Raw genomic sequence first — 15,485 nt, 5'->3', positions numbered from 1 at the left:
TAATGGCTAACAGTTCTTTGTCCGTGATTGTATAATTAACCTCGGGTGCCGAGAATTTTCTGGACCAAAATGCTACGGGATGCAGTTGGTTGGTTCCGGATCTCTTTGGGACAGGACAGCTCCCATGGCTAGGCTGGATGCGTCAGTCTCGACGACATAAGGGAGATCTGGACGCGGGTGTTTCAATATAGGTGCGGAGGTAAACTCAGCTTTTAAATCCTGAAAGGCCTGCTCGGCTTCTTCAGACCATTCAAAATGTTTATTTTTCCTCAAGAGTGCAGTAATGGGTTGTACCACGCGTGAAAATTCCGGGATAAACCTGCGATACAAATTGGCAAAGCCGAGCATGCTTTGAACCCCTTTTACAGAGCTAGGTGATGGCCATTTGAGGATGGCATCCACTTTTCTTGAGTCCATTCGGACTCCTTTGGGTGTCAGGATGAAACCTAGAAACTCGACTTCTGTGGTATGGAAAACACATTTCTCCAATTTAGCAAATAGTTTGTGTTGGCGCAGTTTTTCAAGTACTGCCCTGACGTGTTTTCTGTGATCAGATTCCGAAGAGGAGTACACCAGAATGTAATCGATATATACGACAACACAAACATCGATGAGTTCCTGAAGGACATCATTCATGAAGTATTGGAAGGCAACCGGCGCGTTACACAATCCAAAAGGCATCACCTGGTACTCGAATAATCCGTATTTAGTACGGAAGGCAGTTTTCCATTCGTCACCTTCTTTAACTCGTACCAGATGATAAGCCCCCCGGAGATCTAACTTGGTGTATATGCAAGCGTGCTTCACCTGGTCAAGGAGTTCAGGGATCAGAGGCAGAGGATAACGGTTTTTAACAGTTATCTGGTTCAATGCGCGGTAATCGATACAAATTCTAAGGTCACCTTCTTTTTTGGGCACGAAGAACAAAGCCGAGGATGCCGGGGACTTTGACGGGCGAATAAAACCATTAGCTAGGTATTGATCCAAATATTGTCTCAAATGCAGATTCTCAGGTTCGGTAAGGGCATAAATCCTGCTACAAGGGGGTTGTGCACCGGGCACCAGATCGATTTGGCAATCGTACGATCTGTGAGAAGGTAATATGTGGCCTGTTCCTTTTGGAAGACGTCCTGAAAGTCTTGGTATTCCGAGGTAGTTGCATGGAGGCAGGGGTTACAGATGCTAGATTAATCTTCAGGTTTTCTGGGTAGCAGGTTTGTGTACAATCCGGGAAGGTTATTCTCTTAGCTCGCCAATCAATTCGAGGATTATGTGTCTCTAACCAAGGGATTCCAAGAATAACCTGAAACTGTGAAGCCTTGATTACATCAAACACAACACCCTCCCGATGGCCGTCGGGACCAATAAGAGTCACCTCAGTAGTGGAATGTGTTAACGGTCCAGAGGCAATTTCAGTTCCATCGACTGTGGTGATGACATCTTTGCTGGTTTTAGGACGGAGAGGGAGGTTAATCCTAGAGACCAATTCACGATCCACATAGTTTCCAATAGCCCCACTATTGATGTATGCCTTTATTGCATGCAACCGCTTAGGCTGTTCTGGATCTACGAGAACCATTGGCACAATGAAATGCAAGGTCTGAGAGTTAGTTTTCAAGCTCGGCAAGCGGACCCCTACACTTGTCGGGCGGAGTCGTTTCCTGAAACAGAGTCTTCATGGTTTTTATCAGCGGCTCCTACCGCCTTTCGGGGTGGTTTTGCCGGGCAATCTCGTAGAAAGTGTCCAGAGTTCCCACAATAAAGACATAATTTTAACTGCCGCCTCCTTTCACGTTCCTTTTGAGTAAAGAGTCCTTTAACCCCTCCAATTTGCATAGGCTTAGAGACATCAACTCCCTTGGGATTAGCATGGGACTTGACCAACACCCGGGTCTCAAACCTGGACCAATCTGCTTTTCTGTTTTGAAGTCTGTGATCCAATTGGACCACTAAGTCTATATACTCTGTGCATTCTTGGGGCGGATTTACAACTTGGGCCAAGACATCTTTAAGTTCTCCGCGTAGGCCTCGATAAAACAACGTGACTCTTTTATCCTCTGGCCATCCCGTTTCCACAATTAGTCTATTAAAGGTTGCAATAGAGGATAGGAGGTCCTGATTGCCCTGTCGCAGGGATAGAAGTTCGTCATCCAGAGCCTGCCCCTGAGAGTGTCGAGCAAATAACCTTTCCATGCTTGCTTGAAACCTTTGAAAATCACGGAGAATCGGGTCATCTTGAGTAACCAGTGGAACTGACCAATCGGCAGCGCAGCCGCTAAGATATGACAATACAAAGGCTACCTTGGTCTGATCATTAGGGAAGGCCCCAAGTCTGCATAGGAAATGCAAACGACACTGATTCATGAATACGGCGAATCGTTTGGGGTCCCCAGCAAAGTGTTCGGGTGGGGCCAGCGGCATGTTTCTAGGTAGATTAATCTGCACAGGGTTACTGGAAACCACAGGAGCGGGGTTCCCTCCGGAAGCGGGTAGACGAGTTTGCCCAGCTTGACCTTGCAAAAGCTGTCTGGCCAGGTCATCAGTTCTTTCCTTTGATATTATTAATTCCCTCCTGAGGGCATTAGTCTCTTGACGAGCGGCATGTACTTCGGCCCGTAATTCCCCCAGTAATTGGGCCAACTGATCAGTCTCAGAACTTTCCATACCGCCTGGGTGGGAATTTGTAGGAAGGCTTCGCGTTCTGTAACGCTCACCTGACTCCCACGGAGGACTGGCCTGGTTCGCGCTGCTGTAACCTCGTCTAAGGTGATGCACAGGGTTCGGAAGTGGGACTGGACCGGGCCCCCAAATCTGGCTTGTCTGGCTCGCAGAAGTATCCTTCTGTAGGCGAAAATAGGGGATTAACTGTTTGCGGGGTAATGCAATCGGCCTCCCACTTTCCCCTCTCACCCTCCTCGAAACCCTTCTGTGATTCCTCGTAGCGTCTCACCTTAGGTTCTGGAAGGACGAGCTCTCCATCCTGCTTCTGATGCAGGGGCGCGTTGGTATCCAGTTACTTCACTGGATTTTCGGATTGGTGAGAACCAAACTTGCTTGGCTTCCAGGTAAGTTTTTTTGATAAGAGGTTCCCCTTGTGTCCTTGCATTAATGTACTAATGCTAGTGTCTTTTTCCCCTTAGGGGCCGGGGTCCGGAAATGCCAGGATGCGGCGCGGACCCGAAATGAAGAGGGAATGAATCAACTGGTAAGTCTTAACATGGAGATTTAGCTTTCCTTATTCCCCTCTCTCTCTCACAATTTGTTCTGGTCTTTTTCTCCCTAGGCGCTGGGGCGTGACTGCGAATCCGGATGATCGTTGCTGAACATGGAGGCGCCCTGAAAAGGTGAGTGGAATGCGTCGCTGCAGCGATCGACGCGATGAGCTTTTAAACAAAAGTCTTCCTTTTCAGGATTGTCGGCGAGATGTCTCCGGGATGCGGATTTAGCAGGTAAGGACTTTTCCTTCTTCGGTTCTCTTCTTCTCTTCCTTTGCAGGTGATCCAGGATGCTGGCAGGCGTGGCAGAAGTCAGGATGCAGGAGCAGACACGGTGAGCGTCCAGCTGCTAGATGCAGAACAACGCGAAGCACGTGTGGCTGTTCGGGTGGGGTTTAAATAGCCTTGGAAGAAGTTCCAGGTATGTATCCTTCCTCCAATCAGGTATGTATCCTTCCCCGACCACGCCCGGATGGTAAATTAGTCCCACAGGTAAAGTAGTTCCTTACAGGCCTCAAGGAGGCCGGGATCCTGCAGCATGGTCTGCATCAGATAAGTGCACCCAAGCACTCCCATAATGAGTCTGGCGCCTATGGCGCCAGGACTGATGTCTTTTATGAGCCTGGCGCCATAGGCGCCAGGACACTGTCCAAAGGGCCCCTATATGGGGTTGCTGGGTCCTTCCTTGGGGACTGGATGTCCGCTTTCGGGGACGCAGGGCTTGAACTGGCTCCCCGGGAGCGGGCATCATGACAGCGGGCGTCCAATGACAAACCTCAGGAATCGCCCGTGCTTACGGTGGATAGGAATGTGATAATAGGCATCCTGAAGGTGCAGCTACTTCAGCCAGTCCTGGAGCTGTAGAAAGTGGAGAATCTCTCTCAACATCACCATCCTGAACTTGTCATTTTCTCAGGAACTTGTTCAGGGACCAGAGGTACAGGATGAGATGGAGTCCTCCCCCTTTTTTGGGTACCAGAAGTATTGAGAATACCAGCCCGAACCCTTCTCTGCAGTTGGCACCTCCTCCACTACTCCCTTCAACAGAATTGCTTGCAATTCCCATTCTGGCAGTCAGGCGGGGGAGGACTCTACCTCCAAACGCAGATGGGTGGGGGAGACCTCAAAGAGGTTCCTGAGTCATGGGTGCCATCAAAGCAGAAGCAGGAGTCGACTGCCTTGAGACTCCTCTGCCTATACCCAGACATGGACACCTAAGCTGTTCCGGCTTGGCCCGTAGCCTCATCCTCTCAATCTGAAAACAAAAATTCTGTTTTGCTGCTTGCTGTTGCAATGCTAGTTCTAATGATTTTGATGTCAACTTTGAAACTTTAAACGACGCAACGGCTTTAGGGCCACAGAAATACTCCCTATCAAAGGTCAGACCCAAGAATTTTACTTGGACGTTCGTGAAAAACCCTGAACTCCTAAGGTAGACTGATCTGCCAAAGTCAACCTAGACAATTTTATGTTCACGTATGGGGGAACCTTCCTTGAGATAGAAGTACCCCAGGGAACGTCTCTCTCAATGTGGCAGCTTAAGGTACGCGTGAAGCCCTTCCCAGATATACTTGACATCTTCACCAAAAACTTCCAGATATATACACTGATGATGTCCAAATAGCTTTTAACATAGAGCCCCCAACCAAGCTCATCAACCATGCATCACACATTTTCACAGCTTTATCCAACAATGGGTGGCACTTAACCTCTGCCTGAGAGCAAGTCTGACAGAAAATAATGTTTGGCTTCAAACCCCAAAACATTTGCGCTACAAGTGCCCGCCTTCTTAAATGGGCAGCCAATGAAACCCTTAGAATCAAGTGAAAAACATTTGTGTCATTTTGTCTCCCACTTCACAAATAAATAGAATCTAATGCAAATCTCACTTTCAACTACCAATGCTCAGACAAAGCACATCCCTGATGAAGACAAACCAGAAAGTCTACTTAACCAGACCCCTCGTACTATCCAATACAGACTAGTGCAGCTTCCCTTATTTGGAAAACAAGAAAGCTATTTCACACCAACCACAGCTCATCCAACATCGGGCAACCTGCCTGATACTCTCTCCTGATGTTAAGTCCCTGAAACTGCTTTCGTAGAAGACACAATAAACCTTGTTGCCACGTGATTTTCAGAAGATTTTGACAAAAGGGATCCAATTACCTGGAACTCCCAATGACTCGGTACAAATTCACCAAACCACTCAGATTAACAAATAAGAACAAACTCGCACCAGTCAGGTTAAACATACAAAGTCAGGGGTAGATCACTCACTGCCATCGCATTCACCCTCTAAAACTCCATCCCACTCAACCTTAGACTGGAACACAGCTGTTCAGATTCAAGAATGAGCTCAAGAAATTTCTCCAGAAAAAACACTCAATGCGCTCCCATCCCACCTTAAAGGGAGATTCCTTTCACAACTCCAAGACACAGCCCGTAAATCCACCTAAGCATTTGTTTCCTCTTTGGTGGCCCAGGCTACCTCTTCCTGTCTCTCTTTCCCTTACACACCTTACCAGTCTTTGTTCTAGTGGCCCAGCCAACCTCTCCCTGCATGCCTTGCATCAGTACCTTCAGACCTGTCTTTCCCTCATTTCCTAGATCTGGAAAACACTTCCAGATACAGAGACCTCATTGACTTCTGCTTTTCTGTACCCCCCACCTCTTGTTTACAAGAGCGTTCCAAAGTGTTATGTAAACAATATTTGTGCTATATAAAATTACAAGATCAAAATTAAAAGTAGTTCTGTCAGTACAATGACCAAATGATATCGCCCATGCCTTGCTGTGATACCATAACTGTCCAATTAGATTGCAATCCTCTACTCGTGATGTCAGTGAACACTTCCTATTGAGAAGTGAAGATCATGGGAGATGTGAGAAAATCTAGCTAAAACCTTTCATATGCTTAGAGTGAGCAAAAGCTTAAAATTAAAAAAAAAACATCCAAGTTTGAGGACCGTACTGACGGCTACGATAGGAAAATAACCATTATTCGCTTGGTATTAGAAATATCATGTGTCACTATCCAGTACATATTAAAGAGTATAAGCAATCCTGGGGTACATGCTTATCCCTTATGCTGTATATGGCCATCAAACACTTCGGGGACAATTTATGATGGGGGCTCTTTATCCAGTATATGATGTACAGCAAGAAAGTGTGCAAGCACATACCACAATACAAATCCTAGAAGCATAGCATATCTCACATGTGTAGCATATGATTCAAAATGAGGACACTTGAATGCTACTTGAAGTTTCAGTGACTAGAAAGAGCAGGGTCTATAAACTGAGCTCTTCATTAAATTATTGATCCTGTTAGCATTATCCATAACGTTCCAGCAGTTCTGCACATCAAGTGATGCAGAGAGAGCTTCTCTCCTATCAATGTCCACACTTCCTTGGGAGGAAATCGCAATGATTTATTTACCTGACATTTTCCAGTCCGGATGTCATACAGGGCTACTGAGCCATGGCGACCTCCAACTGCTATTCTGTGGCTGCGCTCACAGTAGCTAACCATATAGAACCTGCAGGAAGAGTTCAAGAAGTGAGGTTAAATATATGTTACTAAATAAAGGAGTACACATTTGTGATGTTTACATTTCTTCTTTAATTATCTAGACCTTTACCTTTCCTTTTTTTAAAAAAAAGAAAGCAGTTTCTATAACGGCAATAGCGCATACTCACGGAAATCATATTTTTAAATGTGTTATGGTTTACAATGAAAATTTTCACAACACATACTTTTAAAACAATCATTAATACATGGTCAAAATTGAATTACAAGACAAAGAACGTATTACACTATAAGCCAAAACAATCATTCAAGTAGAGTCTGCCATTTCCAGCCATACCTTGCAAACATTTGCTCATTAAAGTGCATATAGAAAGTGCATATTTTATTATATACCTTAAATCTGAATGTGCACAATTTCAAAGATCCTGATTAAGGAACAAGTTACTTACCTGTAACTGTTGTTCTCCAACATGGGTCTGGCATGGATTCACATGCTCATGAATATTCCCTGTCGTCAGGCCGGGAATCCTCGGTATAGAAAAAATCAGTATCAGTTTCGTTTCTGATCTGTCTTTCTCAGTAGTAACCAATCACTGGTCTCTGGGTCATACTGCCCCCAGCCAATGACTGCCCTCTCCTGGCAGCCATCCTCAGATTTGGTAGCACGTGAAGTGGCAGTATGACCAAGTGAAGAGCCGCAGAGGGGTAGGCGGGAGGGTTCGCATGTGAATCCATGCCAGACCCATGCTGGAGAACAACAGTTACAGGTAAGTAACGTGTTCCATCTCCAGCATGGGGTCTGGCATGGATTCACATGCTCATGAATATAAGAATACATAGCAGTATACACATGCACAACCAAGGGAGGTGGCACAAGGCTCAATATCAAGCAATACAACAACTCAAAATTAAGCAACGCTTACCTCCTCACCAGGCTCACCTTAGGCGAACAGGTTGCGCAGCACTGCCTGGCCGACTCTGGACTCCTCCCTGGAATCCCGGTCGACGCAGTAGAATCTCGTGAAGGTGTGCGTCGACCTCCACGTAGCAGCCCTGCAGATGTCGAGCAGGGGCACACCAGACAGGAACGCCGTAGTAGCAGCGATCGCTCTGGTCGAATGGGCTCTCGGACGGCCGGGCAGAGGTCGGTTTGCCAACCGGTGACAGTGCATGATGCAGCCGGAGAGCCATCTGGAAATGGAAGTCTTTGAGAGAGCCTTCCCTTGATTCACAGGTCCAAACTTCACAAACAGCTGTGATGTCTTCCGGAAACTCTGTGTGGTCCACGTAGAACTTAGGCGCTCTAGCCACATCTAGCGAGTGCAGAGTCCTCTCAGCCGGCGACGAAGGCGACGGGAAGAAAACTGGCAACACCAAGGGCTCGTTAAGGTGGAAGTCCGACGGCACCTTGGGCATGAAGGAGGGGTGCATCCTCAGCACCACCCTCGTGTCGTGAAAACTCAGTATGGAGGCTTGCAAGACAGGGCCTGGATCTCTCCCACTCGTCGTGCAGAGGTGATGGCCATGAGGAATGCTGTCTTCCACGACAGAAACTTCAACGGCACTGAATGCATAGGCTCGAATGGGGCCCCCATGAGCCTAGTTAGTACCATGTTGAGCTCCCGCGCCGGGGCAGGGGCCTTCACCGGCGGGAATGATCGGAACAGTCCTTTCATAAATTCCTTCACCAGACGATGGGACCACAAGGACGCCCGTCCTGTAGTTCTGGTGTAACGTGAGACGGCAGCCAGATGTACCTTGATGGAGGCGTGAGATAGGCCAGCCTTGGCCAAAGACAGTAGGTACGGCAATACTTGAGGGGCCGTAATCCGCAGAGGGTTAATCTTCTGTGCTCGGCACCAGACAGAGAACCTCTTCCATTTGTGTCCGTAGCACTTGAGAGTTGAGGATGCCCTGGCCTTTGCAAGAACCTCTCTGCAGTCGGCCGGGATGTCGTATCCTCCAAACTCTAGTGCTGCAGGAGCCAGGCCTGCAAGTTCAGCGACTCTGGTTCGTGATGAAGAATGGCGCCTCCTTCTCTGGAGAGAAGATCCGCGTCTGTCGGTAGCTTGACTGGTGTGGACGCTGACAAGTCCAGAAGGTCCGGGAACCAGATCTGCCTCGGCCACGCCGGTGCGACGAGGATCATCCTGCACCGGGACCTCTTGAGCTGGTTGACGAGCCGGAGTAGCAACGGCGGGAATGCATAAAGGAACAGGCCGTCCAAGGGGAACGAGAAAGCATCGCCCATGCTCCTCGGTTGGAGAAACCTGCTGGCGAACCTCCGGCACTTGGAGTTTGCCGCCGTCGCGAAGAGATCGATCTGGGGTTCGCCCCATTGTCGGAAGAGTCGGTCCACTTGATCCTGGTGCAGTTCCCACTCGTGGCAGGAGCGCAGCTCCCTGCTGAGTGAGTCGCAATGGTGTTTTTTATCCCTGCCAGATGAAAGGGTACCAGAAACATCCCTTGTGCGATGGCCCAATGCCACAGATCCTGGGCTTCCTTGGACAGGGCAGGGGATCCGGTTCCACCCTGCTTCCGAATGTAAAACATTGTGGTGGTGTTGTCGGTGAAGATCCTCACCACCTTGCGCTTGAGGGACGGAAGGAAGGACCTGAGGGCCCAGAACACTGCACGGAGCTCCAAGATGTTGATGTGGAGAGTCTTCTCCTCAGAGCACCAAAGGCCTCTCGCGTGGAGGCCCCCGGTGTGCGCTCCCCAACCTTCCAAGGAGGCATCCGTCGTCACCGTCACCTGGTGGGCCGGGGCTAGGAAGCCTGTTCTCACTGTCAGATGAGCGCGGACACCCCACCATCGTATCGCCTGACGGAACGTTTCGTCGGGCGAGATCCTGTCCTCAAAGCTGCCCGTCGTCTGGATCCAGTGGGCGTCGAGGAATTCTTGCAAGGGCCGCATCCGAAGTCTGCAATGGGGCACCAGATAAATGCCTTAGGACATCATCCCGAGGAGGGACTTGATAGACCTCACTTTGGCCACGTCCGTGGCCAGTAGACGTTGCACCTTTCCTAGGATGGTCGTTATCCTTTCCTCCGACGGTGAGGTCCGCCGCACCACTGTGTCGAGCTGTGCTCCCAGAAACAGGGCGACTTGCAACGGGACCAGGTGGGATTTTGGAAAGTTGATGGAGAACCCCAGGTCTGTGAGCAGCTGGACAGACTTCGCAGCGTGTTCCACGGCAAGCTCCCCTGTCCTTGCCCGTATGAGCCAGTCGTCCAGATAGGGGTAGACGTGGATCCCCTGCAGGCGCAGCCGCGCCGCCACCGGTGCTAGGCACTTGGTGAACACCCTGGGCGCCGATTTTTATCCGAACGGGAGGGCCTTGAACTGGTAGTGGCGCCCTTTGACCACGAACCTGAGGAACCTTCGGTGCCTCTTTAGAATAGGGATGTGGAAGTAAGCATCCTCCAAATCCAACGACGACAGGAAATCGCCCTCCTCCAGCTGTCCCAGCACGTGCTGGAGGGTGACCATCCGGAACTTCTGTGCTTTGATGTATTTGTTTAGTCGTCGCAGGTCCAGGATGGGATGCCATCCTCCTGTCTTCTTCCTCACGAGGAAGTATCTTGAGTAAACTCCGGAGCCCCGAAGCCTCTTCGGGACGAGCTTGATGGCACCTTTCCTGAGCATCGCCCGTACTTCCAACAGCAGTTGAGGGACATGATTTTCCTTCCTGGCCACAGGAGAAATGCGGGGCCACCTCTTCTGGAACTCGAGGGCGTGCCCCAGGGCCAGGGCGTCCAGCACTCAACAGTCGGTGGAGATGGACTCCCACACGCCGATGAACTTCGTCAGCCAGCCTCCCACCGGGGTGCTTTGGCGGGGGCCCGACCTGACGGACGGTTCAATCCTGCTTGGAGGCCGCTTTGCCTCCTTGACCACCTTGGCGACGACGGCGGGATCCACCTGACTTGCCGCGTCCCCTGTAGGCCTCCTGCGACGAAGACCTTGCCGCTTGACGGTAAGTAGAGGAGCTGCTGCCGGCTCCCTTGGAGGCACCCTGTCTGCCTCCGGAGCTCCGAAAGGATGGCCGTTGCTGTTGGAGCACCCCCAGTGCACGGGCCGTCTCCGTGTCCGTCTTGATCGCCTGAAGGGATTCATCAACCGCCTTGCCGAAAAGGTTGTTCCCATCGAAGGGCATGTCCAAAACCTTGGTCTGAACGTCCTGGCGGAAATCCATCGCCCTGAGCCATCCTCGTCGTCTCAGGCAAACGCTGTTGCCCAACTGACGGAAACCGGTGTCTGCGATGTCCGTAGCCACCGTAATGGCGTGGTCTGAGGCAATTTCACCTTCCTGCAAGATTTCCAGGGCCTCAGCCCTCTTGGCATCCGGAAGGAAGTCCAACAGAGGGGCGATCTTAAACCACAACTCCCTGTCGTAGTGGGCTACGATGACCAGGGTGTTGGCCGCCTTGATGGTCGTCGCTGCAGATGAGGTGACCTGTCGTCCCATCGCGTCCAGTTTCCTACCCTCGCCGTCCGGAGGGGAGGTTGAAGTCGAGGCCGATGCCCCACCGCCCCCTGCTTTCTTCTTGCCCGCTGCCGAGACGACCGAGTCCGGGGTAGGTTGAGCTCTAAGGCACAAGGGGGCAGCGTCAGGGACCCGGTACTTCTTCTTGTACCGGTCCCTCTTCGCAGGAGCCGTGGCAGGGTTCTTGAGGAGGGCGAGCCCCTCATCCCAGATGTCATCAAGAAGCGGTACGGCGAGGACCGTCTTCCTTTTAGCCTCGCGCTGCTGGTAAAGGAACCCCTCCTTCTTTTCCTCGGGGCAGAGCTGGAAGAGCTCGGATGCCCTGGAGATCATTGCATGGAAGGATCCAATCTCGTCGGGCGGGGACGCCCGGGTAGGGGTAGACGGGGGACACGTCCCGTCGTCGCCTCCGTCGTCATCCGTACCCGTCGTAGTCGTGTCCATGCCTGTATCATCCCCGTGGGTAGTGGACCGGCGGGAAGGCAGAGAAGACCGCAGAGGCGGGAGAGGAGGCCTAGGATGCGTCCTCCTCCTCTTAGGCGGTGGGCTCCCCGAAGTTCCTGGCTCCGGATCGTCTGTCGGGTCTGGCTCAGGCTCCTCCGTCGGGGGAAGGGGAAACCTAGTCCTTATCTCCGAGCATAAGGACTGGATGGCTGCCAAAATGGCCGCCGAGGTGTCCTGCGGCGCCGGAAACGATGGACGCGAGGGCTCTTGAGGAGCCTCGTCTGCGTCACCGTCGCCCTCGCCCTCGTCGGGATCCCTCCCGATGGGCTGTGTCTCCTCCACGACTTGGATAAGCTCCTCTTCAGTGGTCGTGTCCGTATCCACGACGGCCACCACCCCCTGCCCCCCTTTTTCCAACGAGGACTTCGTGGGGGTCTTCTCGATGGGCCTGAAAGACGACTCCCTCCGCGGTGGCAAGGAGACTCTGGTACCTGAGGGCGCCTCCACTGGTGTAGCCTCCACAGGCTGAGCCAGGGCAGCGGCGACATCCTCAATCGAGGTCCTAGCAGGGTGAATCACAGCCAACGTCACCTTCTGTACGCCCGGGGCCTTCACCTTCAGGGGAGCGTCCGAGCCTCGCTCCCCCTCTGCCGGAGTCTTCGAGATCGACCGGGGCCTCTCCAGAAGCTTTGCCGGGTTCTCGGACTTCCTCTTACCCGAGCCAGAGCGTTGGGTCGTGGTTGATGGCGCCGGGGAGGGTGCGCCCTGCCTGGCAGCCAAGGAGCCGGACCGTTCGCCGCTCCCGGTGCCCGCGGACTCGCAGTGCTTAGCCTTTTGTTGGGCCCCCGTCGCCGGAGCACCCTCACAGGACTTAGAAGACCGCTCGGACTTCTTCTTCTTCTTCTCGCCTGGCGGGCTCTTACCTTCCAGCCAGTTGGCGAGACAGAGGTGGCGATACTTCATGGTCCGTTCCGACATGTTTCCACAAAACGCGCAGTCCTTTTCCTTGTGCGTCTTGTCCTCATGGAGACAGTAGAGGCATAACGAATGCTCGTCCTCCTTGAAAACGTTCTGAAGCTGGCATCTAGGGCAGGTCCTAAATAGCTTCCCGGGCATCAAGCTCCCTTTCTCCTGGGCCATGTCCGGGGTAGGCCTCGGAACTTCTGGAATCCTCCAAAAGCGTAACTCGACGAAATCTTCACCCTTGAGGGCCGTAGAAAACTCCGAAACGGATCCCCGTTGATCGGAAGTAGAAACGGTGGAGCTTGAGGCTCTTTTAACCGAGAAAATGAGAAAATCTCCTGAAAAAAGCGCTAAAACAGAGCAAAAGCTCGAGAGCTAAGCATGAGGACTCCCAACACTTGAACGTGCGGTAAAAATCTGAGGATGGCTGCCAGGGGAGGGGCTTAGGGAGAGGGCAGTCATTGGCTGGGGGCAGTATGACCCAGAGACCAGTGATTGGTTACTACTGAGAAAGACAGATCAGAAACGAAACTGATACTGATTTTTTCTATACCGAGGATTCCCGGCCTGACGACAGGGAATATTCATGAGCATGTGAATCCATGCCAGACCCCATGCTGGAGAAAAATCTTTACAACCTTATTATTAAAGAATTACTGTTCCCTTCCAACAATCTATTCCGAAGGGATTCTCTCCTGTATGTACATAATTATTGTACACAAAAGGACTAAAAACAGTTTCCTTAAAGGTATAGTTCTGTCAGAAATTGTATTGGCCCAATCGATCTTGCATGTATTTATGAGCATACATAGATCGTTTTTATAAATCGTTGCAATGCAATTTACCAGAGTTTTTCTCACTTTAACACATGCGAATATGACGGGTCAAGTACCGCCATCTTGTGCTAATCTTATCCTTCGATCCATCAACCTAAGTTCAAGTGCCCTTGCAGCACTAATTCGGATCACCAACCCCGAACGCTGACATCAGTAGACGCTCACGCCCCATTGCACAACGCCAACACATGTCTCATGTCAATGTGCTCTGTGCTCAATCTATTGTCATGTCGCCATGGTAATGCTAAGACGTCTCATTCATCAACAAGTGTAACCAAACCCTTTCTGATCACACAACTTGGAGTTTATTTTTCCTTCGTGCCAGTGTATTTAATTTTGAGCTTCCCTGACTTGTTTCTGCTCTATTCAGCTACCGAGTGCTATCCACTGAGAAGAGGTACTTACACTGCCTAAAATGAATTATATCAGTATTCACTTTATTACTTATATTACTTACAAATGTCTTTACCAAAACATATTTAAACGTGTCCTTGCAAACTTTTAAAGTTTGAGCCTATTTGTCTTATCTTTTCACAATGTGTTTTTGTAGCATGGCGGTTTCTTTGCTTGTCTTTTTCTGGCATTCAATGTTAATACAAACAAAAACGTTTTTTTTAATTCACTGTTGATTCTGTGCTGCTTCTTCACTGTTCAGGAACTATGGCAAGAATTCAGCCCTACCTGTACAAGCTCAAATATTCAGAAGAGGAAATCCTTCAAAGAGAAAAAACTCGATACAATGCAGAATCAGATAAAAGTCATGAGGAAAGTCGCATGGAACTCGTTTACACTTTTTGTACCTGCCATTATTGTGAGCGTATGCCTACTGTGTTGAGGAACTGTTGCAGAGAAAGCTTTGGCTGCTTGGCCTACATTGCTGAAGAAGACACCACCACTATGAGCTACCGAGCTGCCTGACTTCAGGGCCGCCTGCCTTACAAGATCTGTGTTGTAAATGATGTTGGTCCTTATGCACGAACTTGGAGCTACAGTTCGCCCTCGTAATCCAAGTAACAAGAACGTTCACTCTATAAATGTTGTGTGTTTGACGACCGAGATGGCTAACAGAATATGTTGTTCCCCTACATCAATATAATTTCGATGGTTCACTGACGAAAGGTTTTTTTTGTAAATTGATTAAATTACTCATAATCTGAAACAAAAGTGTTTATCTTTTCATTTATCGTCCGAACAATTACTTTCAAGTGAAAAATACTTACCTCCCAAACTGTTTTTGCAGGACTGTGCATTCACATTTCTAATCGATCCCTACTTGGCATGAAAGTGTACTATTTAAAGCATAACAATGCCTTACATTCTACACAGTAGTGCAAACAAACAAAATGCATTTATTGGGTTCATTCAACTAAACTATTTCCGCATCTTTTACACAGGTGAAACAGACTTGTGGCATGTCATGCCTTTACATGGTGGATTCATGGAAGACTGGTATTTCACGTTCGACGAGTAATACCTGCCGGTGGGGTTTGATCCACTCAATTCCCCAGCAACCACTGATAATTCCGTGGATTTACGCCGTCAGAACCTCGACCGCAGCAATATAATTTGTAGTGTCATTGCCATCCACTTTACCAAACAAAATAAAAAAAATAAAAAATGAGATAATATGAATAATAATATGTTGTTAGACATTTTTAGTAAGTCCACAACATGTCCAAACATCTAAGAGTATCGTAAAAGATTGGTGTGCTTTAACAAGTTTACTGGCCTATCGCGCTCCCTTCATCCACATACATCACCCCTCAGCTATCAATGACAGTTCGCACCTGTGGGCGTGCACTCGCAAGGGGGCTGGGAGGATGGAACGGCTCAAGATGCTGAATACCACGTACACCACAACGGGTTCTTTCGTATGTGAACCATTGGCCACATAGCCACCCCAGATCCTGTGTTTCCCGAGTTCCCTTTGAAGACCCAGACCCTGCAATCTACATATGTCTGTGTCCATTGGCTGTGTTCTAGGCCTATGGCACTCTCCTCATCCAC

General features: G+C 49.9%; 1 protein-coding gene across 4 annotated transcripts in view; it reads right to left on the bottom strand.

Annotated features, from left to right (window-relative positions):
- WDR7 (WD repeat domain 7) overlaps positions 1-15,485 on the bottom strand; it is a 2,460,073-nt gene that overhangs the window by 373,899 nt on the left and 2,070,689 nt on the right. For all 4 annotated transcript variants that reach the window (XM_069627029.1, XM_069627030.1, XM_069627031.1 and 1 more), the window contains one exon: positions 6,657-6,756. In XM_069627029.1, coding sequence (XP_069483130.1) covers positions 6,657-6,756 — 100 coding nt within the window. The remainder of the gene's footprint in view (positions 1-6,656; positions 6,757-15,485) is intronic.

Source organism: Ambystoma mexicanum, chromosome 6p (genome assembly GCF_040938575.1).
Source record: "Ambystoma mexicanum isolate Mex_15411 chromosome 6p, UKY_AmexF1_1, whole genome shotgun sequence".
NCBI lineage: Eukaryota > Metazoa > Chordata > Amphibia > Caudata > Ambystomatidae > Ambystoma > Ambystoma mexicanum.
Note: the sequence above shows the minus strand (reverse complement) of the source record. Positions and strands in the feature narration are given on the sequence as shown.